Genomic DNA, 9,873 nt, shown 5'->3' with positions numbered 1-9,873 from the left:
ACAAAAGTAACAGCTGCAACGAAAAGACTTTTTTGTTTACTTTTAGAGTGATCGAGTTTACTGTTAGAGAGATTAAGTTTACTTTTAGTCAATTTGGTTACTTTCATTTTGTGTCAAAACACACCACTGTCATACCTCCAAGAAAACATAATTTTAAACCATATTACAATCATGCATAAGGTTTAAATTGAAGTTATGACCTTTCCGTGAAGAAAGACATCACCACAACATACGTGAGAGGCACTCAACAAATACACGACCAACTGAAACCCAACAGCAGCATCTCAACAACAGCTACTCGTAAACACACAAGAATAGAGGTTGCGGAAGAACTCCCGTCTAAACGACATTAGACCACCACAATATCAGATTAACTATCCAACAAGAAACACAAGGAAACACTGTCAGTAGTTTGTTATCAATTTAGTTTTAGAGAGATTTTGTTTACTTTCATAGATATTTTGTTTACTTTCATAGATATTTCGTTTACTTTCGTAGATATTTCGTTTACTTTCATAAAGCTTAATCACACCAAACATATCAATATCAATGTTAGGAGTCTAATTGATTTACTTCTACTAGATTTTAAACATATCAATATCCATTTTTAAACAATGATAGAACTGCAATTGTTCAACTTCAGCATAAGCAACAGTTTTGGATAATTTAAAGATGAATGAAATTACTTAAAATTCGATCAAGCCTTATACCTAGAAATTGATTTCGACCGAATTTGCTCCAAAATTCAATAAAATCAAGCGTACGTGAAAAATCTCAAACGATTCAAAAATCGTTCAGCATCATCTTTCAATATTAGCGCAAAATCGAGCTCCAAAATTAGCACAAAATCATGATACAAAATGCACTAAAAAATCAGCTAAAATAACTCAATAAATCAGAGAAAAATATCATTCGCAGCGAATTGTTGAATAATTTAAAAAGATTTAGCTTAAAACTAAAGAAATTGCAAGTAAATACCTGAGTTTGAGATCAATTATGCAGATCCAAGTGAAAATTTTAGCGTCGCTGAATTACATTTTGCGCAAAATCGAGTGAAATTGAATCGAGTAATACCTGAGTTCAAAATCGAAGCAATTTTCTGGAAATTGAAGAATTAATGCTTTCGAAGAGCCAGAAATCGTGCGTCACTTTTCTGAGGAAGATAGAGAAACTCTGGGATACATTGGAAAGCACAGACTAGAGAGAGAAAGACGTGTTTGGGCGAACTAAATTTTGTGAGATTAAATCTCATCCGTCCATTCCATATCAATCCTACGATCCTTAGAGGTTATCACCAGAACCTGGTCCTATATATATATATATATATATATATATATATATATATATATATATATAAAGGAGGCATAGTTGCTGAACTATTAGAGCGCCACATAGGATTACTAATGGTTTCGGCCAATAAAAATGAATTAAAAAATCGAGTGCCACGTAGATAATTAATTAGGTGTCACATAGATATTTTAATTAATTAATTACTAATATATACAACTCCATCCAAAATCAAACACTCTAATAATTAAAAAATGAATCTAAAATAAAACGCAATCCAAAATCAAACACCAATCTAAAATAAAATTCAATCCAAAATAAAAAACTAATCTAAAATAAAAATCGAACATCAAACAATAATCCAATTTTATAGCGCCACGTAGGAAATCTAATGGTTTTGACGAATGAAAAATAAGATTTCAAAATTATTTATGAATTAAAAAAGTCGAGTGCCATGTAGATAAATAATTATGTGACATGTAGATAATTAATTACGAATACTACATATATACAACTCCATCCAAAATTAACCACTCTAACAATTAAAAAAATAAATCTAAAATGAAATTCAATCCAACATTAAACACTTATCTAATGTAATATATAAAATATATAAAAAATAAATCTAAAATGAAATTCAATCCAACATCGCACGAGCTAAAATCTAGTCTCTAATATACAAGGGAACGCCTGAAGCGACGTAAATTGTGTTTGCCTATTTTACCCTTTACTAATAAAACAAATTAAACACAATTTTTTTATAATACAATATAAAAGATAATTAATTTAAAAGATATTTACTAAAATCACCAAAATCTAAAACAAAGAAAAAATGAATTAACCAAATAAGTATTATTGTGTATGCGTTTTTAATTACAAGCACGCATCGCGTGCATAAAAATCTAGTAGCCTATAGGGGGGTGATGACCATGGATAGTTGGATCCAGTGGCGTATCCAGAATTTTGAAACAGGGTAGACACGAAAAGTACAATTTTTTTTTTTAAAATACAATGAAAATGACAATTTGTGGAGTACTAATTATAATGTTTACATAAAATTTATCAATTTCACCGTTCACCGTTATTTTATAAATTCTAATATTTTAAAGATTATACAATATAAATATATACGAGTACTCCGTGTTATATAGAAAATAACAACAAAACTTTAAAAATATACGAAGTACTCCCTCCATTCCTAAATGATCTTCCTATTTGGTGTTTGAGGTGGAAAATAAGAAAATGGAATCTTGTAATGATTGGGTGTAAGAAAAAATAATAGAGAAATGAAGAAAAATAATAAAGAAATGAAGGAGAGAGAATATATTTTTATTAAAGTAAAAAAAGAATCATAAAAGTGGGATTGGGTGGGTGAATGGAGAAATGTGAATGAATTAAATAAGGGATGGTGGGAAATTTATGGTAAAAAGTCATGTCCAAAAATAGAAATAGAAAAATCAAATAGGAACGACATTTATAGAAACAGGAAGATAAAAAAGGAATTAAGGGAGTAGAAATTAAAAATCATATATGATGTGCCACCCCCGGAAAAAAAAAAAAAAATTTTAAATAGTTGGCGAACTAATAAAGTATTTAAAATTGAATTTTAAATACTTGGCGGATCCAGGGTGTTCCTTGATGATCTTTTGTATTTCTAGAATTTTCATTTGACTCCATCATCCACAGCCGCCCGCATAATTTCTATATCCTTCCACTATCAAGATTATATTCACGAGTCACGACTGCAAAGTGCAAACCCTTTCCCATCTCTCTGTATGTTCCATTCCTACGGTGACAGTTAGCACCCTTAAAACCTCACCATCCACCAATTGAATCTTAATCATGGTACACAATTGACTAAGTAATACAATCTTATGGCGTAACAAAATGCAATTTTGACGGATAAACTATTTGATAAATTAAGTTAACTTGAAAACACTCCCTCTATTCCATAAAAGTAGGTCACTACAAGTCTACAACTTCCCTCAACCATAACAACATCACTCTTTTAGTAAACTAATCAAGAAATAAGTATTATCAGAGGAGCATGTTATCAAATAGGTTTAGTGAATTGAGTTCAATTATTTTTAGGAACTGCATATACTGTATTTAATTACTTGTGTAGTTTTCCTAATCATAAACTACACAATAAAAGAGAAGTTCGCATTAAAAAAATAAAGTTTTTATAATTATTAATTTTCCTATTTGTTGCGGGATTAGTTTTCATAGTTGTATAGTAGTACTTAATTACATTTAGTGGGTTTTGTTTATTATTATTTTTAAAGCTAAGTACTGATTATTTTCAAATTTATATATATCTAAAGATATAATTTAATATATTTGTCATTGACAAGAAAAAAGAATACACAAATATATCTTATTCCACAAAGTAAGCCTTATTATTTTCTCTGGTTTGGTCATCGTTTTCTCTCGTCGATCATTATGAGAATTCAAGCATTATTTTCTCCGGTCATCGCTTTCTTCAAAAGTCGGGTGTCGAAAAATCCCAAGAGAGAAAAAGTGATTAGTATTAATAATGAAACCTTCGAGTGCCTAATTTGTATGGAAAGAAAGCCAATTAAAACCATCTTTAAACCCATAAACAAGTCCTCAAAGAAACGGAAACCTAACCCTAAAATAAGTTGCTATCACCCTTTTTGTGTTGATTGTATTTCAAAGTACATCGATGCGAAGGTCCAAGATAACATATCTACTATCATATGCCCTGACGTCGGTTGCAAAAAAGTAATCGATTTCAATTGTTGCGTTACCATCATCCCAAAACCCGTTCTCGATAGGTTTGTATAACTTTTTATGTGCAATCGAATTTCCCTTAACTAAATTAAAGCTACAAATTTAAGTACTTGATTGATACTTTATCTGTTCATTTTTTACTCGCATTCTTTGTCACTTTCACGCGTACCAATGCATAACTTTGATCATTATATAGTATTTGATATGTCCATCATGTATGTTTAGTAGGCTGATTCGATCGAATTTTTACGTATGGTTTTGTTTTAATTTGTGTTGATAAATATGTTTAACATCTGATTAAATTTATTATTTGATGTAGATGGGAGGCCGTTGTATCGAAATCTAAGATACCGTCACTGTATTGCCCTTACAAAAAGTGCTCAGCGCCTATCTTCCTACCGGAAAAATGGAGTAAAAAGACGAGGACGGCAAAGGCGAAGTGTCCGCATTGCCGGAAAAAAATCTGTAGAAAATGCAAGGTTGCATGGCATGATGGGAAGATATGTGAGGAATTCAAGAAATTAGGGGTTGAAAATGAGTATGATATGACTATGAAACTCATTAAGAATAATTGTTGGCAGAGATGCCCCCAGTGTCGTATGTACGTTGGAAGAACTATAGGCTGTAACCGTATCCACTGCAGGTATGAATTTCGCTTATGTGTCGGTGATTTAAATTGGAAACTAAAACATTTAACTTATATAACCTATTATACATGTTTAAAGAAAATGTAGGAAAATCATAATATTCTAATTTGTTTCCTTGTTTATATCGAATATCTTATTTACATATTTTCATAGTAAAATTATTGCATTGATAGTAAAAACATTCCGATGACGCATAGCCTACGTGGCGCCTATATGTACCAATTAAACTCCGACACGTAAGATTGCGACAACTAAATGTTGTCGCAACTTGCTACCTATATCATCACCCTTTTTATATTATTATTTTAAATTTTATTTTATTTTTGGCTACATACATTCAATAATTTTTTTTTCTTTTACATTTGGTATTTTGCACGCGATCTAACGACTAACTAATTAATGTGTATTGAGATCCCTTTATTTTTTTTATTTAAACAAGACAAATTACGTTTATTTATAATGTAGAGATTTAATGTCCCAATGGAAAAATTTGAGATTAAATATCCCAACAAAATTTAATTGGTTAAAATAATTTTTGACACAAATTTTGATAAAATATTAAAGCGTTTAATCGTTTATGCTGTGATAATATAAAAGGAAATGTAAAGAACATTTTGGGACTTCCAAAATAAAATACGTAAAGAACATTTTGGGACGGAGTGAGTAATTACGTGCGGAGTCTATCTTGTTTAAGGACTTAGAGCATGAATAAGGGGAGTCTCTTAGATGACTCTTAAGGAGAGAGAAAAAATTAGAGCTAGCTCTTAGGTGTGTAATGAGAGTCTGAGAAATTTTTGAAATAAGAGCTAGTGCCACATCATTGTTTTTGTATAAAAATAAAATAAAAGAAAAGAGGGGAATAGAGTATAAGAGCTAGTGTTAAGAGTTGGTCTATTTCCACAATTTTTGGGAGGGGAAAATACGAGTCTCCCTTATTAGAGCATCAATAGTAGATCACTCTTAGCCCCCTTTTAAAGAGAGAAAATTTAAAGCTAACTCTTAGCAAATAAGATATAACTCTTAGCTCCCTCTTATTTAGAGATTGATTATGACATCCTCTAAATAAGAGGTAGCTCTTAGATAATAAGAGTGGAGTGAGGTGGAATATTATGGGGCATTATGCTTACTTTTTGATATTTTTGTATTAAAAATAAAATAAAAAATAGGAAAAAATTACCTAAGAGATAGTGATAAGAGTTAGTGTATTTCTTGAGTTTTTTTTTTATAGTTAACTCTTGTTAAGAGTGGTGATGAGGTGAATGAAGAGAGACTAAGAGAGGGCAAATAAGAGATAACACTACAATTGATGCTCAGTGTTTATGTTTTTATGGATGTAGTCAATGAGGTTGGATGTGGTCCTGTCATCCTGTGGATGTTATCTATTCCCGTCCCGCAATTTAGAAGGTGGACCATGGTGCACATAGAGCATGGTGCACCTTAAGAACACTAGCATATAATTGAAAGAACATCTGGTTACGAGAAAAGAACATGAGTATTTTTTTTTATTTAGGTTTTTAATAAATAGTAAAATAATATATTATTTTTATAACAAAAAAGTGAAATATTATATCGCATGTTCTTTTGGCGTAGTGTCATGTTCTTTTGCTTATGCACATATGTTCTTTTGGTGCACTATGCTCTATGTGCACCACGGTCCATAGTCCACGAATTGATTCCCGTCCTGATCCCCTCCCCACTACCAAGTATGCACACTCACCTAGCTAATAGGCACTTTAATAACCCAAAATTTGATCTCACATAGGCATTACTCACTTATTAGAACCAATTGTACAAAAATAATTATACTCTCTCCGTCATTTTTTATTCTTTATATTTTGGTACACGATTTAATAATTTTAATATGGATTGAGATTTCTTATATTTTTTACTACGTATTAAACAATGTGAATTACGTTTATTTATAATGTTTTCAATTTTATCCAAAATTTAACATTGGAAAAGTGTGAAAATTTTAATGTCCTAGTAGAGAAGTGGGAAAGATTAAAAACCTCGATAAACTCAATGGATTAAAATAATCATCTGACACAATTTTTGACAGAATATTAGAAGCATTTATGTGACAGTATAAAGTAAATATTCCAAACATAAAGATTAAAATGAGACAATCAAAACACAATATGTAAGGATTAAAAAGGGACGGTGAGAGTAGAAAAATAGAAATAAAAAACATTTGGACGTTTATTTTGTTTATTTATTATTTTTAGGATACTTTGAAAAAGTATTTTAATAAAACATATACGAGCAAGAAATAAATGATACAAGAAAGTATATGAAATTAGAATGTTTTTTAGGTGGGCATGTATTGCAGTGGGTTCAGTTTAAAATCCATACTCGTCCATCACAAGCTAAGGGAGCATAGATTTTATCGTTCTAGAACAACTCCAATGGTTAAACAAAGGAGTTCACAAAAAAATGAACATATGAGCAGTTAGTTCATCATTGTTACAACAATGACATAAGCAGCTGTTAAAACCTTATAGCTATTTTAGGCAGGTAGCTCAAAAAAAATTGTAACTCAAATAAATAAATTGTTCAAATTAAATTTATAGGGAATTACAAGGTATTGTAGCCCACCAATGTGAACATTTGTAACTTAGATTAAATGTAGGTAGAAATTTGATGTGATTGTAGCTCACCATTGGAGTTGCTCTTAGGGTGTGATGACTGCACCTGAAAAACTGATCCGATCCAAATAAATACCCATACCAAACTGATATGATCCAAATACCCATACCGAATTGTGTTTTTGTGTTACCACCCGATTCACCTTTAGGGCTAATCCGGATTCGGGACGAGTTCTGGTTGAATAGATTCTGGTCCCTTCCTAATTGTTATTGTGGGGGATTGAACACGGGGTCTTCCATACCAAGTTCAACCTCAATCACCACTAAACTAACAGACAATTAATCCCATACCGAATTGTTTTGTGCATATATTTCTGTATGATTTCAAAATGTACCCAAACCAATCGACAATTGGACAATCCTACATTCCTCTGTATAGCATCCAAAAGTTACATTTGTTAATTAACATCAAAGATACTAGTGATGTGTTTCTTATTACATTTGTTACTTCGTAGGAGTACTACTAGAGCTGTCAAAAACTGACCCGACCCGAAAACCCGACCTGAACCGACCGAACTCGTAACCGATCATGACCCGAAATTACGGTAAAACAGGTAACCTGAAACCCGACCTGTACCCGACCCGAAAAAATCGATAACCGATTTTAACCCGATGTTGTAACACCCGAACCCGAACCCGACACCCGACCCGAAAATGACCGATAACCGAACTGACCCGACCGAACAATGACCCAAACCCGATTTGATACCCGACCCGATGTCAACCCGAAACCGATTGTAACTCGATGAAACCTGCTATTGACCCGACCTGTGAGAACCCGATACTCGATTTACCCGAGATATCAATGACACGACCAAATATTAACTTCATTGATATATCTATTTTAATTATTTATTGCTAAATATTGAAAAATTTAACTCTAAAATAAGTTAAACAAAATTTTTTAGAATATAAAATTCTTAAAATGTATAGGTTAATTATCAGACCCGAGTTTGACCCGTCCCTGAGAGTGACCCGATCTGAATTCTATTTGATCTGATTATTATCTGATCCAAACTAAGACCCGAACCCGAAAATAACTGGGTTGCAAACCGACTTAAACCAGACTCGATAAGACCCGAACCCGAAATTATCTGCTACAAATCGACTTAAACCCGACCCGATAAGACCCGAACCCGAAATCAAACCTGATCGAAATGTGACCCGACTCGAACCTGACCTGAACCCGGGATAGGAAAAAACTCGATATGACCCGACCTGAAATCGACCCGACCGAACCCGAACTCAACCCGAATGAAATATTGACCCGACACGACCCGACCTGATCATGACCCGAAACCTGAGATGACCCGACCCAAACCCGACCCGATGACCTGTTTTGACAGCTCTAAGTACTACGTAGAAGTTATAATTTATATATAACGTAATTTATTGTATTGCTGGTATGAAAATTGCAGGTGTGGTTGCGGATTTTGCTATCGGTGTGGATTACAGCTTTGGACGTGTAGGTGTTATGCGATAGGTTGATATGGGAAATAAATCGGAAAAAATGACGTCATCAGTACTGATTCTTGTCGATCTTCTTTAAAAAATTTCAACTTTATATTAAATTATGGCGGTTCCAACTTTTAGGTATCAACTTTTGAACAATCTCCAACAAAAATAACCTCAGTTAAATGCATGTGCTCCCGTTTTCAAGTTGATGTTTTTTTTATATATGAAATTTCGTTCGGGGAATTTTTTTTATAAGTTTTTAGTTTTTTTTGTATTTTAAAAATATTATGACCCTATATATTGTGGGACGGAATTTTTAATTTTTTGCATTCAGGTAAAAAATAAAATTGTATATTGTGTCACACAGAGGCGAATCCACTGTGTAATGAGGGTAGACATTTATACACCCTAGAACAATCTATAAAATATATTCTTTGCAAATAAATACTGTAACTTGTTTCTGGCTCAATGGTAATAAGTGAAATTGTGGGATTGCTGAGTAGGTATTTAGTGGTTTTAGGGTTCGAACTCTCATTTTAACAGATTACTTAGTTCAATTCTCATAATCCATTGTTTATATTTACATTAAGTTTTCAATTATTTTTTTAAGTTGATGATCAAATACTTCTTCTATGGGGTTCTTTGAATAAACGACACCAACTACAACTTACAAAAAGAATTGAATATGGAGTTTTGAAGGGAATATTTATGCTCTTTAAAATAGATTTGAATTGAAGTAAATTTATATTTTGCACACCCTGTTTGAAAATCCTAGATACGTCATTGGTGCCACATAACATAGATTGTAGGTCACTAAAGCAATGAAAGTTGCAACCCCAAAGTTGAGATTTATCTTGATTTATTAAAAGTTGAAACCTTTTAAAAAGGACCTGACGTATATAGTTAGAATTGGTGATGCCTATGTTTTCAAATAATTTCCCATAGTAATTTGTACAATGTGTTATTGAAGTTATAACAGACATGAGATCGAGAAAGGGAAAGGAAACAACAAAGAATATGACACGTGTAATCCCCCGTAATTCTATTATATTTTATTTATATATTTTAACGTATATCTAATATAT

The 9,873-nt window shown here is 32.1% G+C and overlaps 1 protein-coding gene across 1 annotated transcript; it reads left to right on the top strand.

Moving 5' to 3' along the window:
- The first annotated feature begins 3,375 nt into the window (after window positions 1-3,375).
- Window positions 3,376-9,294, top strand: LOC110794964 (uncharacterized). The gene is made up of 3 exons (XM_056841226.1): window positions 3,376-4,085; window positions 4,361-4,684; window positions 8,752-9,294. Exons 1-3 carry the CDS (start codon window positions 3,730-3,732, stop codon window positions 8,819-8,821), a joined length of 750 nt encoding a protein of 249 aa, XP_056697204.1. The 5' UTR covers window positions 3,376-3,729; the 3' UTR covers window positions 8,822-9,294.
- Window positions 9,295-9,873: the final 579 nt, after the last annotated feature.

This window comes from Spinacia oleracea, chromosome 3 (genome assembly GCF_020520425.1).
Source record: "Spinacia oleracea cultivar Varoflay chromosome 3, BTI_SOV_V1, whole genome shotgun sequence".
In the NCBI taxonomy this organism is placed as follows: Eukaryota; Viridiplantae; Streptophyta; class Magnoliopsida; order Caryophyllales; family Amaranthaceae; genus Spinacia; species Spinacia oleracea.
The sequence above is the reverse complement of the archived record's forward strand: the minus strand, read 5'-3'. Positions and strand labels throughout refer to the sequence as shown.

What these genes read in the sequence shown, in the direction of transcription:
- LOC110794964 (XM_056841226.1), top strand. Translation starts at nt 3,730, where the DNA reads ATGAGAATTCAAGCATTATTTTCTCCGGTCATCGCTTTCTTCAAAAGT. An exon ending in CCAAAACCCGTTCTCGATAG is followed by an intron (nt 4,086 to 4,360) that starts GTTTGTATAACT and finishes TATTTGATGTAG; the next exon opens with ATGGGAGGCCGTTGTATCGA. An exon ending in TGTAACCGTATCCACTGCAG is followed by an intron (nt 4,685 to 8,751) that starts GTATGAATTTCG and finishes TGAAAATTGCAG; the next exon opens with GTGTGGTTGCGGATTTTGCT.